At 49.4% G+C, this 21,784-nt stretch overlaps 1 protein-coding gene across 2 annotated transcripts in view; it reads right to left on the bottom strand.

The window, feature by feature from the left end:
- Nucleotides 1–1,054: 1,054 nt before the first annotated feature.
- Rcan1 (regulator of calcineurin 1) overlaps nt 1,055–21,784 on the bottom strand; it is an 80,709-nt gene continuing 59,979 nt past the window's right edge. The window contains exons 1-4 of one of the 2 annotated variants that reach the window (XM_059276836.1): nt 8,986–9,217; nt 6,152–6,325; nt 4,662–4,821; nt 1,055–2,763 (exon numbers count right to left, since the gene is read on the bottom strand). In XM_059276836.1, the coding sequence (XP_059132819.1) occupies nt 2,588–2,763; nt 4,662–4,821; nt 6,152–6,325; nt 8,986–9,072 (597 nt within the window). In that variant the 5' untranslated portion in view covers nt 9,073–9,217 and the 3' untranslated portion in view covers nt 1,055–2,587. Of the gene's footprint in view, nt 2,764–4,661; nt 4,822–6,151; nt 6,326–8,985; nt 9,218–21,784 lie in introns of those variants that run through there. The other variant, XM_059276835.1, reaches the window with a different exon arrangement.

Genomic DNA, 21,784 nt, shown 5'->3' with positions numbered 1-21,784 from the left:
GGGTCTGACCTCACACACACATCTATACTAAGCAAATGTCTAAACAAATAGCTTGTCTTCTGTGGATACTCCTTTTGGTAGAGAACCCCTCAGTTTAACTCTAGCATCACTAGAGCTGGGGTCTGGCTGAGTAGTAGAAGTGCTTGCCCCACAGTAGGAGGTTAAAGTCCCAGCTCCACAAGGAAGGAACACATGAACGAGTGAGTGGACAGCTCAGTGAAAGAGCTGGTCAGCAGGGCTGACGTCATAATGCCACCTGCCCAGGGGAGGCGCTGACTTCATAACACTGTCTGCCCATCTTACAGAGGTGTTGATGTCATAACGCCATCTGCCCAGGGGAGGCGCTGACATCATAACGCTGTCTGCCCATCTTACAGAGGAGGTGTTGATGTCATAAGGCCATCTGCCCACCTGCCCAGGGGAGGCGCTGACATCATAACGCTATCTGCCCATCTTACAGAGGAGGTGTTGATGTCACAATGCTGTCTGCCCATCTTACAGAGGAGGTGTTGATGACATAACGATGTCTGCCCACCTTACAGAGGAGGTGTTGACATCATAACGCTGTCTGCCCATCTTACAGAGGAGGTGTTGACATCATAACACTGTCTGCCCATCTTACAGAGGAGGTGTTGACGTCATAATGCCATCTGCCCACTTGCCCAGGGGAGGCGCTGACATCATAACGCTGTCTGCCCACCTTACAGAGGAGGTGTTGACATCATAATGCTGTCTGCCCACCATACAGAGGAGGTGTTGACATCATAACGCTATCTGCCCATCTTACAGAAGAGGTGTTGATGTCACAATGCTGTCTGCCCATCTTACAGAGGAGGTGTTGACGACATAACGCTGTCTGCCCATCTTACAGAGGAGGTGTTGACGTCATAATGCAATCTGCCTACCTTATAGAGGAGGTGCTCAAGTTTAGTTTCTGTTTTATCTGTTTGGCCCTTTCCTGAGTGATGTGTGCTTGACGTTCTGAATATAACATGACAGCAGGAGTTGACAAATGAATGCATATTCTAGTCCCAGGAAGAAAATGACAAACAACTTTTCCAGAAGAGCATATTGTGCTGATTTATTATAGAATGCAGTTAAAAAAAATATCTTTGAGGTGGGCCTCTCTGCTCAAAAGCACTGGACTAGAAATACTGGGACAGGATGCGACGGTCTCTCCCTTGCTGGCCTCCTCCCCTGAGCACTGTAAACAGGGTTTGGAGAACATTCAATCCATTTCTCCTTGCGAACCGATGGAAAACTGAATGCCAACACCTATACTCCCCAGAGGAGACCACTTTCCGAACTCCCAAAGCATGCATCGTTAATTGGCATTAGGTTATTTCCGACTGACAAACTTTGTAACGGCATTGTAAGACCAAAATAGAAGACCTATTTACCAGACACACACACGATGACTAGAAAAGGGGAAATTCCCAGATGTTCACCGAGTGTCACGGTTCATCTGGAATGGAAGGGGAAAGGCACTGTGTCCCTCTAGCAACACATGGCTACAACTTCACATGCTCCAAATTCATCCCGTTAAACACACGACAGTAATTTCTACCACGTACAAGTCACAGGTAGCTCGAAACTCCTGCCCTCTAGTCTCACCCAGGTGCACGACAGGTAATAAGATATGCTCTTGGCTTTATTTACAAGTTTATCTTCACGTTTCAATGGGTGAAAAACTGTCTCAACCAACAGTTCCCAAAGAGGTTTTTGGCTGAAATTCACGCACAAACCACTACATGAAAGAAACAATGGAAATTGGTGTCTGAACCCAAACGCCTAACCTACAACTTCCCTCCCGTCGACACTTGGCAGCAAAACTGCTGTCCTCTCCACCATATAAGCTAAACTCTACACAGGAACTCAAGATCAACATCTTTTTCAAGAAAGCACAAGTGACATGGTGACCTGGACAGGGTGACGTGTGGCCGCCACAGGTGCGACCCCCTGTGTGGGTGCTGCTGCAGAGAGGGCTAGGGACCAGGAAAGGCCAGTTTACCAGAGCTTCTCTAGTTTCCCAAGATGGAAACCATAGCGTAATTCATACACGAACAAAGGTTAGTCTTGGAACCCAGTAAAATACATGCATGAACATCAGACCATGAGGGAGGGATGAGGACAATTTCCACAGGTGCTGGGGTTGTCCCAGAACCTTTCTGCACTTCACATGTGGTGGCTTTGGGGGGTGCCTCTGCCTACCAGCGGGGGCTGGACCCTGAACGCTGGTTGCAAACAGAAATCTCTCCCTGTCCTTGGCAAAAACAGAACCTAGAAAAGAGTGAGTACAAGACACTATCATTACCAGTTTCCTCAAGATGTCCCCAAATGTCCTTGCGTGATTACCACAAACTCAGTGAATGGCCCAAGGCATTCCCAGGTGCCATGGACATGGACTGAGGTGCAGTATCAGAACAAGGAGATGAAGCCTTGATTCTTGTCTGAGCGACATGAACTGGAATTTCTGCCACAGTGGTCACGGCTGTCACCTCCAAAGCTATGACCAGCCACCTGCACAGTAAAAGATTCCTCCCTGTGAGTAGGGTTCAGAACGTGCTGTCTTGGTCTGAGAGCCAGTTCAGCTGAGGTGGATAGGCGTGTACTCGGGCCTCCTTGTCTGGATGATTTTGGGCTTGGGTCTCTTCATTCTCTCCATCTCCTCCTCCTCCTCTTCGTTCTCTTGGTCACTCTCACACACATGGACCACCACACTGGGAGTGGTATCTGTGGCTGCATGCAGCTCATACTTCTCGCCTAGGGAAGGAAACAGCTCCATGGTAACTAGGTAATCGGTAACTAGGGAAAGTCCTTGAGCATGACATGCAGGTACATGAGACTGGCTGAGAGACCACTACAGAATTGCTTTCAGTCAGGCACTGAGGCAGAGAGGGAGAGCGTGAGTGTGTGTTGTTAGCTAACCCTTCTTCTCCTGTCTACCCAGAGGGCTCCCATTAGCATTCTCCAAGAACTGTGTGGGGAGCACCAGCTCAGGGAAAAGACAGGCCCAAACCACTCTGGAAGCAAATGTCTTGAGCCTCCCATGCAAGGCTTCCAGCCGGGGCTCCAGAGCACACAGAGAGGAGGCGTGGAGAGGCCCTATGTGCACGTATGTGCACACATACGTGTGGCTGGCTGCCTTGGATCTGTCCAACCTCCTCATCCCTTCCTTAGTTTGGAGTCAGGGTTTTCTATAGTATGGGCTAGCCTCAAGCTCAGTAAGTAGCTGAGGCTGACCCTACACTTCCATTCCTCATGAAGAAGGAGGCGGCCTGGCCCCTACCCCATCAGAGAGGCTAATAAAATGCTGCTCTAACTGCTCTAACTCCCAGTTTTGAGGGGTGGCTGGGGAAGTTGAAAATGGAAGACTTTTCTACAAAGTATCTCCCATTGACCCAAGTGCAGAAGGCTCGGGACTTAAGGCTGTATTTGTGAAACCTCTGCAATCCTGAAAAGCACAGTTAAAACAAACAAGAGAATACAAAACCAAACAGAATGAACTTCATTGCTAGATAGATAAAGGGCAAACTGCCCTGAGGAGGTCGCTTTTGTAAGAACCTTCTCCTCAGCCCTGAAGCTGTGCTGGACCCTGGGGTGTGGAGAGCTCACTCACGGCCCTGGGAGGCACGCTGCTACTCCGGTTTCCATCACTATCCAGTGCAGACTTCTGACCCAGTCCGGGTTCTCAGAGACGGACAGCTCGCCTCTCTTCCTGCCTATGGAACAGTCTGGCTCCTTGTCCAGAGCCCCACTGCTTCCACATGTAACACCCACAGTTGCTAAACTTCCCTAATGGTGCTTGCTAGGAACTGCCACGGTGAGCCATCTACTTGCTCACACAGGCCATTTCCAGTCTTGACCTTCACGCCACAATTAGCACCAGTAACGTGATTCTCGCTTTGTACCACAGGAGGAATTTCCGTTTAGGCTGTGTCCTCAGAAATGTAATCTTTCAGCTCGAAACTGCTGAGGGACCATGAAAATAAAACCTTTTCCCTAGAGGAACATCAGATCGCTGGTCAAGGAGAAACAAGGAGCTGGTGGACAGCATTTATCCAGCTTGCTGTGTGGCAGGCAGGAGTGATGCTCACATCTCTGCACCCTAGTACATAGGACAGGAGCTGCTGACATTTTACTATTCCTAACACCACATATTGAGCATGTAGCTGCCTGTGGGCCAGGCACCACGCAGAGCGCTGTTTACAGGGTGATGATTTATCTATGGCCTACAGTTCCATTGGGTGAGATCCATTTCGGGCTCTGTCCTCACCATGACCTGTGACTCTCTTCCCACCCATCAGGAAAGTCGGGTATTAGTGATGACTGCAGATGAACTCTCTAGAAGGTTGATCTGTTCTCCCTTTTCAAAATCCAGTTGCTCATCCCATCTGGAGCAACATAGTCTGTGGCCTGGGAGTGAGCCGCACAGGTATGCTTGACTGAGCGAACCCTTTGGGACGGTGGTGTAGAAAACCCACAGCCCACTAGAGCCCTCCTACAGCCTCCCAGGGAGCACTGACTCCCAGCACCAGGGGCAGCAAGTGGAAGAACACAGCCTTCACAGAACACATCTGCAGGGGTCATGTGAGGCGCCTTGTGTCAGGACAATCTCTCCACACCTCCCAACCCCTTGACCACGTGAGGGCGCTGCTTACCTGGCCCCAGCTTGGAGATAGCGTATAAAAGGTCGTAATTTATGACTGGGGTGGCATCTTCCACTTGTTTCCAACCAACGGGCGGAGAGGCGGGAGGAGAGATGAGAAACTGCTTGTCTGGATTGGGCGGGGCCAGGTGTGGACTTCCTATGTGTAACGTCTGAGGAGAGAGATCAGTTATTGTTGCGCTGAGAGGGAACCATCAGCGGGTCACAGCAGTTCACGGAAGCCTGTGGGAGGCAGGCAAACGACAGGCCAACGGCCAGGGAGCCAACCAGGTACGGTTGGTTCCACGAAGAACCCCGAAATGGTCTGTAAGGAGGTGAAGGGAGGCCTGCCCTCTGGTGAAAACAGTCGATGGGAGAAAGGACTTCTCCTGGCCCACAGTCTGGCGAGGGGAAAACCAGAGTTCACAGTGGCCAGGAGCTGTAGAAGCATGGGGCCTCTTGCTACACGGTGCCAACCAGGAAGCAGAGAGAGCTTCAGCCAGAAGTGGAGCTGGGCTCTAACCCCTCAGGGTCCACCCCCGAATGATCCATTCCCTTTAGCGAGGCCCCCGCCTCATAAAGGTTCCCTAACTCCCCAAAGCAGCACCACTGAGGACCCAAGCATTCCATTTCATAGTCAAACCCTAACAGTGCCAATCCGGTGAGAGCCCCCTGCAGGGCGGTGAGCCTCACACCGCACAGACCACGCCTGCCCTAAACCGGCAGGAATGAGGAGACACTTCAGAATAAATGAAGCCACTACTGTTGAGGGCAGAGGGATCTCAGAACGATTTCTGTGAGGCCCAAAGGCTAAGTGACATTTCTGGGGGTGGAGGTGGGGTGAGGGGAAGGCTCAGGGCCTGACAAGAACTGGCTTTACCTTGGGAGTAACATTCTAGAACCTTCTTTCTCTTCCTTGGCAATCTACCATCCCTGTTGCAGTATCGAATGGAAGTTGGGAGCTGCCTTGACTGCACCTGAGGTTGGCAGGATGAAGGGCAAACCCATCCACAGTCCCCCTCTGCACCTCAGCTAAGAGAGGGTCTGGGCCATCTGGAAACTGTCTCAGGGGCCCATCCTCCCACCTCAGGACCGACAACCCTGTGCTGATTTACATACAGGCTACTCACAAAGCCAGGGCTGCTGGAAGCCATGAGAACCTGTACCAGCTGGAGACCTCTCTTGATGGGTCACTAGCCTAATCCCTGAGAAATTTCACAGAGATCCAGTGCCCAGATCCCAGTGTACCAAGCTCTGTGGGTGAACAAGGAGGGTCTGCTTTCCCTCATTCACGGTTCACCCTAGGAAGCTACACGGTTGCCATCTCTGAGGTGGTTTTCACAAGCACCCGACTCCTCAGAACAGGTGAGAGCCCGAGAATTCAGAGAAGGACTCCTCTTGAGGTGAGCACTTGCTTTCCAGGGTCTGACATAATCAGCAATAAGATGCTTTGCTGTAGAAGTGCTGAGAGGGGGGAACCTGCCTCACAATGAACATACTCACCTGAGCAAAATATAACTTCATTTCCTTCCCCAGAAACTCAGTCTTATGCAGCTGCAGCCTGGCGTCAGCTGCAGATAAGGGGTTGCTGAAGTTTATTCGGACACGCTTGAAGCTCTTAAAATACTGGAAGGTGATGTCCTTGTCATATGTCCTGAAGAGGGATTCAAATTTGGCCTGAAAAAAACACAATATCAATAAAAGGGTTTAAAATTCACCTACTTGTATCCCTAGTCATTGCCCTCCTTGGTGAAGAAATGAGTTACCAGTCATTTCAAGGACTCCAAATGTGTGTGTGTGTGTGTGTGTGTGTGTGTGTGTGTGTGTGTGTGTGTGAAGCCTGCCTCTTCCAAGAGACTCTGCTGCCTGTCTGTTTTGGTGCTGGGACTAGGGGTTGGGTGGCTTTGCCCATGGCTAAGCACGTACTCCACCATGAGACTAACTCAGAAGATCTTATAAGAAGGGAAGAAGACAGGGTTTATTAAAATAAATTCACTTAACCAGCAGGACAATTATCACTCCTTTTGAAAGCAGGATAAGCTAGCTGGGCGGTGGTGGCACACGCCTTTAATCCCAGCACTTGGGAGGCAGAGCCAGGCGGATCCCTGTGAGTTTGAGGCCAGCCTGGTCTACAGAGTGAGATCCAGGACAGGCACCAAAATTACACAGAGAAAGCCCATCTCGAAAAAAACCTAAAAGTAGATAAGCGTTTTCCAAGGAGGTCAGTCATTATCCGGGGCCTGATATTCTCATGACCCTCTGCTGTCTAGCCAACTCCTCCAGAGTGGATATTGTCTTCTTCAAATATTTCTTTATGGCTCACGGTCCTGCAGCAAATTTGAAGGGGTGGGGAGAAACTTCTTTAAAAAGGGAAGAACAAAGGAACCATGACCTTAAAAAGAAAGTCTTACTCTTCGTTAAAGGAAGCTCTTTGTGGACTCCCACTGTGGGTTTATCTCAGTCTGTTACTTTTTAACTTTCTGGAAGAATACTGGTTTAAAGTGTAATGTGGCGCAAATGGGCGTCTGCATGGCGGCTAAGCTGTCATGCAGGTACACGCCTCACTCTGGTGTGGTAAGGGCTGCTGAGAATTAGGAAATAGCATGAGCTGTTAGCGTGGAAAGCCCAAATTCTGGGATTACAAGCTTGGCTCTCAGCTTCTGGAAAAACCTCATCAGCCTCCTCCTGGGAAAGGCTGGGGAGCCCCACCCTTTCCTACAGCAGTGTGTGGGGATGGGGGCTGCACCTCCTGGGGACTCCAGCAGATTCTGGGAGTGTTTAGAAGCTAGGTCATTTTTTAGTTTCTTTCTGCAGGCTAAACACTCAGGACAGTTTGCGGGGACTTGTGAAGGCAGTGGTGAGAAGTCCCCTGACAGGGATCCTGGGTCCTGAGCAGCGCTCACTTCTGCACAGGAGGACAACTGAGGCACAAGAGGGCACATAGCTTGTCTACAAGCCTATCCTGGAAACACTGAGGGAAGTCTAGATGGAAGTCTAGAGGCTCCACGCCTGTTCCAGGTGGGGCACAGCAGAAATGCAGCCTCTTCTCTCTGAGGCAGGTGGTCAGGGGAGCCCAGAGGCCTCCCCAGCGTGCTCTCCGTACAGTCCCTGGCTTTTCATCAGCTGAGGAGTGTTTCTGTGACTTCCCCACTATAGGCTCTGCACGGAGGTGGGCATGGAGCAAAGCAGAGCTGACACTGGACCTGGATCTCACCAGCTGGGCGACTCCTCTCCTGCATCTCTCTCAGGCACTGAGCAAGTTTCTGGCATAAGGGTATCTTGGTAAAGCTGGGATTTCGCATGACCTCATCACCAGGCACTGTGACTAACTGTAGTTTTGAAGTTATGATTCAGGATTTGGGAGAGATGACTTGGTGAATATTTTTAGAATGTAAGTCAGGGCCCCAAACCATAGCACCAGAGAACACACATTATTGCTCAATCCACAGCACCACACACTTGTGAAATAATCTCATTTGTTCTAACAGCAGATACCCAGCTGTTGAGCTTGCTGTATAGGAGCTCTACTTAATTAGGAAACAATGAAATGATTTCACTTATCAGGCTAATATTCAGCACATCAAGTCTGTAGTCCACCTATGAATAGAATGTGTTTTACAATCAACGAGTTAAGAAGCTCTGTCCCAGTTTTTCAAACATTATACACAATTTTAGCTGACTATGATTAAACCCTCTACGCGTCCCAATATGGCTTGACCATAAAGCGCACCACACAAACACCACCCCCACCAACAGAACACATTCAATATCCATTCATATGATTCTTAAGGCTTGATAGTAACTGATGGGGGAAAAAAACCTCTTACAATTTTTCCAAATAGAGAAGAAAAGTGATTAAGATGACTAATTATCTCCATGAGAGCTGCTATCTCACCCCACACTGAGTTTTACTATGTGGTATGCCTGCATTTTTCTCCAGTTGGAGGCTGGAAGCAGACCCTGGCCATTACTGCAAACACGCAGTCCATTCACAGTATTTATCTCCCACGAGGAAATCAGGTTATTTGGAACTCCAGGGGCAAGAGCTGGCAGCAGCCTCCCTCCAGAGTTCACAGGAGCCAAGTGTGGCCACACACAAAGTCCGCACCTCCAGCAGCATATGGAACCCCGGAGCGTTCAAAGCTGGAGCTCGACCCAACTCCCTCCCCAGTTAATTCTTCAGGCAACCGCTTCTGATTTTCAAGACTCTAGATACTTTGGGGGTTACTTGATAAACCCCACGAGAGAGCCACCCACCCCTGAGTATTTCGGCTAATTGTCCCAGTTAGCGGCGTGCTTGGAAAATGCTCAGAAATCACGGTCGCCAGAAGCCTTACCCTGGTTTCACTTTCGCTGAAGACATCACCGTTTGCCACACAGGCAATCAGGGAGCTAAAATTGTAGTTAAAGTCCCTAAAATGCATTCTGCTTTCTTACGGGGCAGACGCTAACGACTCACTCACGCAGTCAAGCCCCAGGCTGGAGGTTCCTTTGCAAGAGACAGACCGCGGGTCCTTTCTCCAGCCGGGGTTTATAAAGCTCCTCCGATGGCCAGCCCCCTGGGGGTGGGGAGGGCTCGGCTTCCAGAGCATCCTGTTTGGACAGCAAATTCCTGAGTCAAGTCCCGCATGCTCGCAGGCAGACAGGGACAAAGTGTAAGTTTCTACTGGAAAGAGGTGACGTCAACACCTTAGTCATTTTCCCTATGCTAATTACCTCTGCTCAGAGGGTGGAAAAGGCCGCCGGCCGGGGTTTGCTGAGCCTCCAGGCTCCACCACCCTTCTTGCGGCATAGTTCCCACTGGTAGTAATTCCACTCAGCCGCCCAGACAACACGCTTCTGGGGCTGAACGGGGCGGGCCCTGCTTAAGATGGAAAATGTTACAGAAGAGAAGGGACGAAGGTCTGCGCCAGTAAACAGCAATTAGCCTCCAGGGAGTCGTGAGGCTTTGAGAGACCTGGAAACCCGAGGCATGGGGAGTTGCTAGCCCTGAAAACCCTCAATGGATGTCTCTTGCTGGGCATCAGAGAAACATTTTGAAATCTGTCTTGGTCAGTGAGTTCTGTTTTTTAAGAAAAAAGTAGGGTTTGTTTTGAAACGCTGTGCTTCGAGACAGGGTTTCTCTGTGTAGTTTTGGTGCCTGTCCTGGATCTCGCTCTGTAGACCAGGCTGGCCTTGAACTCACAGAGATCTATCTGCCTGCCTCTGCCTTCTGAGTGCTGGGATTAAAGGTGTGCACTACCAACCGCCTGGCTTGAAACGCAGTGTTTCACCCCTCCCCCAGATGTACTTTATTGGATAAATGTCTCCCAGTTCCCAGTGGGATGGCACCCAGGATTCTCCTTTGAAACACTTCCATACTGAGCTGGAGGGCCGGGGATGGGCAACATCGCATGTTTCCAAAGGGCTCAAGGAATGCCCTAGGAGAATGAGGAGGGTAGGACACAAGCCCTCAAGTCCGACAGAGACGCTGGGCTCTGAGACTGAGGGGAAGTCCTGTTCAACGACTACATACTTTTTCTTTTTATCAAAAAGGGAGGAAGATATGGAAAGAATGCAGGCTCTAACCAACAAGCATGTCTCGGCAGCCTCTGCGCCCACGGGGTGTGGGTGCTTGCTGCAGACCACCGGGCATCCAGAGGGCCCCAACTCCTCCATCTAACTACCAGCCTTGGAGGATCAGTCCTTCCCACTTCCCAACCTCATTAAAGTATTGACGCCTTCTCTAGGTGCTGTGCAGAGTCAGCTTTCGAATGTCCAGAAGTTAGGCCGTATTTTAAGCTTTATTCAAAGCACTATTAAAGTCAGTAATTATGAAGAAGATATGCAACCGGAACAAACAGGGCATTTATCCCTCCACAAAAAAAAAAAAAAAAAAAAAAAAAGCCAAGGCTCCTCCGATGAACGAGTGTTGCTTAATTTCAAAGCCCGGAGCCTCGCTGCCAACTGTGGGGTTATGTAAGAAACCAGTTACGGTGTTTGCTTTGCCAAATCACCCAGGGCTGCCAGCCCCAAAAGACTTAGATCCATTTATTCTAAAAATGTTTGCAACACTGAGCGGTAGGTGTGTGTCAAGACCAGGGGAAATGGCGCCTTTGGGTGCTGCGTGGGGAGTCATGCTCTGCGTCGCCGTGTATCACACCCCACTCCTCCAAGGAGCCCCAGACGAGGCTGTTCCCTCTTAGCTAACCCCCACACTTCCTCCTTTTGTCTTCTCCTGAAGCCCACCTTGGCAAAGTTAAAGGGGGTCAGAGGACGAAGAGCAGCCTGATTTCGTGTGTGCGAGCATACCTGTGCTCACGTGTGTGTACGCACATGTGCACATAGGCTAGAGAACAACCTTGGATTCTCAGGAAACACACGCTGGCCCGGAGCTTGCCAAGGGGGTCAGGATCTGCCTGTCCCCACTTCTTCAGGGCCGGGATGCACCCACCCTCACCCCCAGGTTTTTCACATGGGGTTCTCAGGATCAAAGGTAGAGCAAGGTAAGCACTCTCCCCATGGAGCTGTCTTCTTGTAAATCATGACCCAGGTCAGTGTCGTGGGCAGAGCTGGCAGTTCCTGTCCGTCTGAGACAATGGAGCTGGCTCACTGAAATTGACAATTTTGATTTCATTATGTCAATGAAGATGCGGGGGGGATAAAGGACGCCAAGGTAAAAGAATATTGCTCAACTCTTTCTCACAGAGGTGACACATCTTCCACGAGGCTGTCCCTGGAGCCGCACAAAACATGTCATTCTGTTCCTGTGTCTGAAGGGATTGGCTTCGTCTAAATCAGATTTCACTGAGTGAACGTGAGACTTGCAGTTGTCGTTCAGGATAGGGGCTGCTTCAGGTGACAGCTGGCATTATGCAGGGAGACTGGAACAGGGTGCCATCCAGCAATGAAATCACTGGTCACATGGTGTTCTAGAACCGGGGCCTAAGGCAGAGAGTGCACCTAGGATCTGTTAGCAGAGAAGGTGTCCTTGTAACTTCAGGGACGAGGGGCCGACTGGAGGGCTTCTGTGTCATCGGGGAGCCTGGCTCCTTGAGAGCACTGAGGTGCCTCCTGTTAAAAGGTGCAGAGCATGGGGGTTCCTGGAGCACCCATCTCTGTGGAGACAGCACCCTTTCATATCCACATCACTTCCCTGCATGCTATCTCTTCCACATGAACCCAGATCCTAAAGCTCCCACAGGGAAAGGAATCACCCTTTAGGTCATGACATGTCCTTACCGAGAAGAAAACTGGTCAGCACTTTATTTATTTATTTGTGTTTGTTGTGGTGATATATTGCGTATCCCAATAAAGCTTGCCTGAGGGTCAGAGGACAGAGCCTGCCACTAGATTAGACATAGAGGTCAGACAGTGGTGGCACACTCGGAAGGCAGAGATCTGTCTGGATCTCTGTGAGTTCAAGGCCACACTAGAAACAGGGCCAGGCAGTGGTGGCACACACCTTTGTTTGTTTATTTATTTATTTGAGACAGGGTGTCTCTGTGTAGTTCTGGACCTCACTTTGTAGATCAGGCTGTCCCAGAACTTGGAGATCTGCCTGTCTCAGCCTCCCGAGTTGCTGGGATTAAGGCGTGTGGCACCATTGTCTAGCTATTTTTGAGACAGATAACACTTGTATTTTTAAAGGGGAACGTTCTTTCCTGAATGTCCCCTGTGGTTTGGGAGACAGCTGCCTTCTTTTGAGACAGGATCTCAGGTATCCCGGGCTGGTTTCAAAGTTCTGATCCCCCTGCTTTTACTTCCAGAGTGCCAAGATTACAGGTATGCTCCACTATATCTGGTTTATGTGGGGCTAGGGACTGAACCCTGGGCTTCCTTCGTGACGGGCAAACACTGTATAAATGACCCCCCACCCACACACACACACCAGAAGCTGCACCATTGATCTTCATTTGCTGGTTAAGGGGGAAGGATTGAGGGCAACAGTGCTTGCTGCAAAGTTCGCCATCGAAAAGCACTGTGGCTGAGCAGCAGTCTGGGCTGGGTTCTAACAGAGACCACCACTCACTCTCTTTAGACTTCTTGATGACATGCACGTGGAAGAAAGGAACGCTTGTTTCCAGTATCCCCCACCCCATCTCCCTTCCCCCATCTCCCCCATTCCCCCTTCCACCGCCGATTTTAAATTATGTGTAGTGTGTGTGTGCGCGCGCGCGCGCGCGCGCGCGCGCGCGCGTGTGTGTGTGTGTGTGTGTGTGTGTGTGTGTGTGTGTGTGTGTACCAAGTGAATGGTGTCCACAGAAGCCAGAAGAGCCCATTGGATCTCCTGGGACCAGAGTTACAGATGGTTGTAAGCTGCCATGTGGGTGCTGGGATTTAAACCTAGGTTCTCCGCAAGAGCAGCCAGTGCTCTTAACCATCTAGTCACCTCCTCAGCCTCTTGTTGTGGTATCTTGAAAAGGAATTTCTATTTTGGGTCACTTTTAGGAACAATAGGGAACGGTGCACAGGGACCACACGTGGACTCAGGGATTTATTGTTCTTAGTGTTGTTTTATTACTGGTGAAAATTTGCTTGGTCAAAGGGAAAGAGAACTGTTTTGCATTTGGGGCTAATAAAGACATTCTAAAGACTGTTTATGCCAGTGCCAAAGGTGATGGGTACAACTGTGCTCTGTGTTCACACTGTTAGAGTTTAGTAGAGTGAAGTTCATGGTCAGTTGAAGCTTAAAGTGAGTATGAAAATTATAACCAGAAAATTCTAATGGGAAGGCAGAAGAGGAAGAGGAGGGAGGAAGGGAGAAGGCAGAGGAGGAGGAGTGAGAAGAAAGAGAAAGAGAGGAGGGCGGGGGAGGACGGAGGAGGAGAGGCAAGAGAAGGGGGGAAAAGCACCCAACCCTCAGGTATGGAGGAAGACCATGCTTTTCTTCCCAAGGCGGAGGTTGCTGCTCCCAGACCTTCCTCCTCTTGCTAGCTACATTCCTCGTGTGCCCAGAATCTGATTAGCCCGTTTCCTCGTTACCGTAATCTTTCCTGGGCACATAAAGATCACCTTCCTTCTGTTACTTCTTGGAAAAGCACCCTTGCAAATTTAAGATGAAGAAACAGCCTCGGGCTTATCAGAGCGTCCCTAACCACCCGGCGACCATCACGGGATTAAGGGAGGCAGCACTGATTTAGCGATCACCAGCCTGATCCCTGTTGGATCACTTGCTTTAATGCCCACTTTTAGCCTCAGCTCTGATCCAGTCCTCACCCAAAGACAGATGCTGGCACCTCACACAAAGCCTGGGCTGCTGCCTGTGGGCTCTGACTCCACAGGGTCACTAGCTTGCCTGGCTTCATCAGGGGCCAAATGGCTTTCACAACCCTCTGCCCAATCTTCCCAGCAAGTTTTCCCCTTCACCTCCAAAGTGTGATCCCTGCTTTCTGGTGGTGCCCCTCCTGAAACGTCTGCCTTTCCCAGGCAGCAGCTCACCCAGCTCATGCTCAGGACTGAGAAAACCTTCTGGAAGTTTCCTCCAGGTAGCTGGCAGACATGGCACTGAGACCCGGTGCAGAGGATGCAAAGGGGAGCTGCTCCTGGAGGAGGAGGAGAAAGGCAGAGCTGGACAGCAGACAGAAAGGCCAGCTCCAGGGATGGGGGCAGCTCAGTGGCCGGAATGTCTGCCTGCTGTGCAGGAAGTCCTGGGGTTGGCCCCAGCGCTGCACACCTCAGTAGGACGCATGCCTGTAATCCCAGCACCGCATAGACCAGCATGACTCATGCCTGCAATCCCAGCACTGCATAGATCAGTCCAACGCATCCTGTAATCCCAACGCTGCATAGACCAGCATGACTCATGCCTGTAATCCCAGCACTGCATAGACCAGCACGACTCATCCTGTAATCCCAGCACTGCATAGACCAGTCCGATGCATCCTATAATCCCAACACTGCATAGACCAGCACGACTCATGCCTGTAATCCCAACACTGCATAGACCAGCATGACTCATGCCTGTAATCCCAACACTGCATAGACCAGCACGATGCATCCTGTAATCCCAACACTGCATAGACCAGCATGACTCATGCCTGTAATCCTAGCACTGCATAGACCAGTCTGATGCATCCTGTAATCCCAGCACCGCATAGACCAGCACGACACATCCTGTAATCCCAGCACTTGGAAGGAGGAGGGTGGAGGAGAAGAAATTCAAGGTGGGGTATAGAGATGACTCAGAGGTCAAGAGCTCTGAGTTGCTCTTCCAGAGGACCTGGTTCAATTCCCAGTACCCACATGGCAGTTCACAACTGTCTATAACTGTAATTCCAGGGGATCTGGAACCCTCACATAGACATACATGTAGGCAAAACACTAATGCACATTAAAAAAAAAAAGGCTGGGTAGTGGTGGTGCACGTCTTTAATCTCAGCACTTTGGAGGCAGAGGCAGGCAGATCTCTGTGAGTTCGAGGCTAGCCTCATTTATAGAGTGAGTGCCAGGACAGCCAGGGCTACACAGAGAAACTCTGTCTCAAAAAACCAAAAAGAAAAAAAGAAAGAAAGAAAAAAAGAAAGGAAGGAAGAAAGAAAGAAAGAAAGAAAGAAATTAATTTAAGGTTATCTTTGGCTATATAGTGAGTTCCAGAATAACTTGAGCTACATGAGAATCTGTCTGAAAAAAGAAAACAACAATAATAGAACCCCTCAAATCTAGTCCCTAACAGCCATGGTAAGAAGCATCCTATTTATTCCCGCCATTCGCCCACTTGATGCTGTATCTTGATGGTCAAGGTTAATAGATATGCTACATAAAGTTCAAGGCTAGAAGACTGCTTTGGTATTGGAACCATTAATTTATATTGCATTTATTAGTCAAATTCCTCACCTTGGTGATTTCTTTTGGTCTTGTATGTGTGCACATGGGTATACATGCATGTGTGTGTAGGCCAGAGAAATAATCCCAGCTGTAGTTAGTTTCTCAGGAGTGTTACCCACCTTGTTTTCATGAGACAAGGTCTCTTTCAATGGCCTGAAATTCACTAAGTAGGTTTGGGTGGCCGGTCAGGGAGCCCCAGGAGTCCACCTGTCTCTGCCTCCCCTCCCTGCCAGTGCTAGAATTACAAAGACACACTACCATACCCAGCTTCCTGTAAGTGATTTCTGGGAGTCCAACACAGGTCCTCATGCTTGCAAGGCACTCTACTGACTGAGCTATTACCCCAGCCCAAGCCTGGTGTTTTTAATATATTGACAATTTGTATTGCCATTGATTTTTTAAAAATCCTTTTTTAAACCAAAATTTTACCAGAACTATTTATCTGACTTAAAAAACAAAAACAAACAAACAAAAAACCTGTTCTACAAACCATCTTTAGTGAAATACCTAATTAATGAGTTGTGCTGGCTGAGGTGTTTGCGGTACAATCAGGGGCATCCATGTGCCGGGAACAGTCATTTGATTGTCCTGTGATGTGTCGCAGGTGGCTGGGCCAACCTCTGTATTAGTGTGAGCAGATCTTAGAGCACAGAACACTCTCCTGACTCCAGTGTGAGGCCGGCAGTGAGAACCCAACACCCACTGGAAGGTCTACTGTGTGGACATTGCACTTGAATCCTTGCTCACCTGCTTCCACTTCTTAGAGCTCTGGGATCATGCCGGGAATGCATCCCCGCCCCCCATGGCCCCTTCCTTGGAATCACCCTTCTAACAACACTGGAATGTTACTCAACAAACTTTCCCCATTACAGCGCTAATGATAACAGCTGTTTAATGTGCAAGGCCTTCAAAGAGGATTTCTATTTAATCAGCAAATTCTGGAGATCAAAGTCTCAACGCCAAAGGAATGTATTGCTAAAGGGAAAATTCCAGGCAAGAAGTTAGTTACAGGGAAAAACTCCCAGGACCCACAAAGGCCTGGACCTACATCAGTCAGGCTTTCAAGTCTCAAAGAAAATGATGAATTGTCCATCCAACTATCACTTATTATAGATCTGTTTTGTGTTCTAGTTTGCTTTTTTGTTGCTGTGATAAATGCCATGACCAAAAGCAACTTGGGGAGGAAAGGGTTTATTCTAGGTCAAAATCCATCACTGAGGGAAATGAAGACAGGAACTCAAGCAGAAACTGAAGCAGAAACCATGGAGGAATGTTGCTTGCTGGCTCCCGCTCAGCCTTACAAAGCCCAGGCTCACTTCCATAGGGATGGTGCCGCCCACAGTGGGCTGAGCCCTCCCACATCAGCCATTAATCAAGACAGTCTTTCACAGACACGATCACAGGCCAATCCTGTTCATATAATTCTTCAGTTGAGGTTCCCTTATCCCAGGTGGCTCTAGGTTGTGTCAAGTTGACATTAAATGTAAGGAGTACACCATGCTAGGGCAAAAGGACCCCATCAATCATCTTGTAAAGGAACCCCAGATTCTTAGCTCTCACCACATTATGATTGATTTCCTCCACTAAACCAAGGGCAGACAAAGCTACATTCCCCAGAGCACTAAACTCCCTCACAAGCATTTGCTGAAGGGTACATAGCACCTAGTACGGGCTTTCCCTGGAGACCTGTATGGGAGGAAGGCACAGTTACTCCTTTCAAAATTTCCCAGCCAAATCTGTCAAAACAAACAAACCAAACCTCAGCCATTACCAAGGGTATAGTACAGTACCAATCGTCTACCAGGGGCTCTGAATACCTACGGCACAATTCTTGGCCACACAGGAGCTTACCACAGCAGCTTGGGAGACAGGACTGGAGGCGAGGGCTGGGGAAACGGCTCGGTTGGTGAAGCTCTTGCTTTGCAAGCATGACATTAGAGTTCAATCCCCCAAACCCATGTCTTTTCTTTTCTTTCCTTTTCTTTTCTTTCCTTTCCTTTTCTTTTCTTTTCTTTCTTTTCACTGGGCATAGTGATGCATATTTGTGATCTCAGCACTTGGGAGGTGGAGAGAGAAGGAGCCCTGGGGCTCACTGGCCAGCCAGCCTAGCCTACTGGGCAAGTTCCAGGACAATGAAAAGCCTTGCCTCAAAGAAGTAGACAGTGTCTATGGAACAGCACCCAAGGTTGACTTCTGACCGCCACAGACATGTATACATAAGTGCACACACAGAGACTCTAAAGAGATCCATGGTGTTCAGGGCTCAGGCCACAGGTTGGAAGCTGGTGGTCTACAAAGGCTAAGACCAGCGGGTAATGAGCCCATCTCAATAACCACCAGTTCGATGACAGGCCGTCTCGTGGATGAGAGACTGAAGAGTGGGGTTAGGTTTCAAATGGACAGGAAAAGCACACCTGTTTTCTCACTCCTGTCTGAAAAGTTGACGCTCTGTGCAGAATCAAAGCAGCAGCTGCAAAGGGCTCATCCACTTCATTCATTTGGAACACTCTGAGTTTGGCAGTCTTGGATGGTTGTGGCTAAGTGGGAATACCTCACTTAAGTCTGGATTATGTTAGGGCATCCTATCTCTGCATACTTTATTTTCAAAGAAAAAACCCACACATGTGGTCACACTTAATATTTCGGTAAGAACATTAACATAAATAAATGAATATATTAGATACATCTTTTATTAGGCCATATGCTGGAATCTGGGCCTGGAGAACAGTGTACATAAGATGGGATAGATGCAAAGCTGCATGCCCCTGTGATGAAGATCATCTCTGCAATCATGGGGTGGATGCAAAGCTACAGGCCCCTGTGATGAAGATCATCTCTGCAATCATGAGGTGGATGCAAAGCTGCATGCCCCTGTGATGAAGATCATCTCTGCAATCATGAGGTGGATGCAAAGCTGCATGCCCCTGTGATGAAGATCATCTCTGAAAACATGGGTGGGTGCAAAGCTGCATGCCCCTGTGATGACGATCATCTCTGCAAACACAATTTCAAAAGTCAGCTGCAACACCATCCCTCATTTCACATGGTCCTGTGGGTCAGTGCCATTCCCTCATCAAGAGGTAGTGTGTCCCCTGCCCTACAATGGGGGGGGGCATTATATCAGCGCTTCAGTGGACACTAAATGGTTTCTGGGAAGTTAAGCCATGTGCATCACCTTCCAGCCTCAGGACACTTCCTCTTACGCACGCTGTGTGTGGCATCTTGAATGGGGGCTCTAGCCTCTGGGCCAAGCAAAGCCAAGCGAGTAGACTCCACAGACAGATGCCTCCGCAGAAATGGACACTCAGGAGCTACATCAACGCTTTCTCTTCAAGCTGTGAAGCTTTATCATTCTACAGCAACAGCAACATTTCCCAGATGTGCTCAAGGGGCGAGACTTGCAGCTACTCAGACTGGAGAGCAAGCATCCAGGGTCAGTCATCAACTGCTTTTCCACCTGAGCGAATACAAGAGCAGGCTTCGCCACTTTGTGTGTGAACAACCCCCCGAGGACCCCTTGAAAGCTTGGTCCCCAGATTGGAGCTACTGGAAGATGGTGAAACCTTCAGGGGGTTGGGCCCCTTGGAAATCCTAAGGTCAGGTGACTGTAGGACTCTACCACTTCCTCTCTGTTTCTTAAGTTTTATTGTATATATTCAATGAATATCCCTAGACAGTTCAGCATCTACTTCCAACACACACACACACACACACACACACACACACACACACACACACACACACACAATTTTGTGTATTTTTGTAAAATCTAGGAGCCACACATGAGAAAAAGCATTCAAGATTTGTCTTTCTGAGACTGGCTTAATTCATTTAAATCATTACTTATAGTTTATTAATTTTCTTGAAAATGATAAAAATTTATTCTTCTTTATGGCTGAAAAAAAAAGTTCCACGGTATATGCACATCATTTTTTCTTCCAGGCATTGGTATCTTGCTTTCCCACGTACCCCACCATGATGTACCACCATCGCCTTCCTATCGTCACGTGAGGAAACCTCTGAAACTGTGAGTCAAAATAAACCTTTGGTGTTTGTTTTTAAAAAATTAAGGGCTGGGGATTTAGCTCAGTGGTAGAGTACTTGCCTAGCAACCACAAGGCTCTGGGTTCAGTCCTCAGCTCCAGAAAAAAGAAAAAAAAAATTAAATGACCTTAGGCATTTCATTAGTTTCAGAAACGTGATGAGCACAGGGTCATGGATGGTAACAGGGTGGGGTATATGTCTTTACACAATGGGGACATCTTACCACGTATATACAGGGGTGGCAGGGCTGTGTGAGGTACACAACAGAGTGGTCATGGCATGGACTCCAGGGACACAACTGGGCAGGAACCCTGACACTACACTCTGTTCCTGAGCTATGGGACCTATTATATATATACATACTGTGCCTTCAGTTCCTTATCTGTGAGAATGGAGTGTCATAGAATCCAGCTCATGAAGTGGCTGTGGCACTAATGACCTTATTTCTACACAGGGTGAGACCCCTAGAGAGTCCTACCAAGGTGGTAGCTGTTAGCATACACATCAGTGTGTTCTCTGATTATCAGGTGGGCTGATAGGGCCCCCAGAGAGGACTGTTCTGATCCCAGAACTGTGAGCATTCTAGGGGCAAGAGGACTATGCATGCAGGGCCAAGTACACAAAGAGTTTGAAACTGGGACGATGGATTACCAGGGTGGACACAACATAATCACAGTACCTATGACAAGGAGACCAGACAGCAGGGGCAAAGGGTGCAGTGAGGGGGAACGTGAGCCATAAGCCAAGGGAAGCAGGGAAAAGGCACTGGCTGCTCCTGCAGAGAGCCCAGGTTCAGTTCCCAGCACCCATGGTGGCTCACAGCCTCCTGAAACCCCAGTTCCAGGGATTGTGCGCCCTCTCCTGTCCTCTGTGGGCAGTACATGGGAGTGGCCGAGCAGCGGGTGCTCTTAAGAGCTGAGACACCAGCACCCTCACCTCCTTCTATTTTGGAGACAGGGTCTCACTGTGTAGTCCCACTTGGCCTTAAATTTACAGAGCTCTGCCTGTCTCTGCCTCCCCAGGGCCGTCACGTCCAGATGGGTGGGTGGGTGACTTAGTATGAGCATATCGAGAGGCCAAAGCCTGGACATGAACAATGGCTGTCCCCCTTCCTGCTTCCGGTTCCTCATCAGTGCAGCTTGCCAGGGTGGTCACAGTGGGATTCACAGCCAGACTCTGGCTGTAGTCACCATGAGCTCCGACTACAGCTGAAGTGCTCTCAGCTGCAGTGTCCTTCTCCGGGAGGCAGGACAGTCTAAGCAAATCGCCTGTAGACTCAGCAGAAGTAGGTACTTCTCCAACATCAGCGGCCAGGAAGCAGCATGGCCACCACCACTGGGAAATGCGATTTATGCCCCATCGACTGCAGTAGCCCAAACCGTAATGTGGCCCCTGAGATTTTATCCCTGGTGTCCATGGCCTGCTGCTATTCTGTGATGAGATGAAGTCACTCAGGGAAACTGAGCAGGGCAGGCCCCTCAAAGAGACCTGGCTCTTCTTGAAGTCAGAGGCCAATGTGAGACCTTCTAGCCAAGCATGGTGGCATGGACTGTAATCCCAACCACTTTAGGAACTGAGTTGGAGGAATTCCAAGTTGGAGACTAGCTTGGGCTACACAGTAAGCTCAAGACCAGCGAAGAGCTCAAGTAAGACTGTCTGAAAAGCAAATAAAAAGGACGGGAAACATTCTGTGATGCTGACTTTGAAGATGGGCGTGTCGGGGGCAAGGAATGCTATTAGGTGCAGAGAAGCCTTCGGCAAGGAGGATCTGACCATGCTGGGAGGCAGAGGCCCTCCACAGACTCTGAGGGAAGTGCAGCCCAGCCACGACCCCGCCTCTAGCCTCTGAGAACCAGCGCACCCATGAGCGTGCTCGGTCCCAACCTCCAGCCTTGTCAGACACCTGTGGTGCAAACCACACATCTGCTGTCATTTGTTCCACAGCAACAGAAACAGACACATCTGTTTACTGAGTCGGAAACTCTGCTTAACAAGCCTTCCAGGTGACTAGGATTGTGCAAGCTGGAATACCACTAGTATGGATAATGGGCCCACCTGGTATAATTCTGGCCAAACTGGATTTGTTTGCTCACATACATACTTAGATTGACCACTGGACATCCTGAAAACGCCAGACTAGCCCCTCTGGACATTCCTAAAACAGATGTGAGAAGTGACAAGCCCACCTATGGTTTCCATGTGCTTTCAGGAGAAAATCCAGTCTCTGGACCATGAGCTACCGCCAGCTACCTCTCAGCTCGGGTCCCGTCTCCCCTGTGTCTAAAC

This window comes from Peromyscus eremicus, chromosome 12 (genome assembly GCF_949786415.1).
Source record: "Peromyscus eremicus chromosome 12, PerEre_H2_v1, whole genome shotgun sequence".
Lineage (NCBI taxonomy): Eukaryota > Metazoa > Chordata > Mammalia > Rodentia > Cricetidae > Peromyscus > Peromyscus eremicus.
The sequence above is the reverse complement of the archived record's forward strand: the minus strand, read 5'-3'. Positions and strand labels throughout refer to the sequence as shown.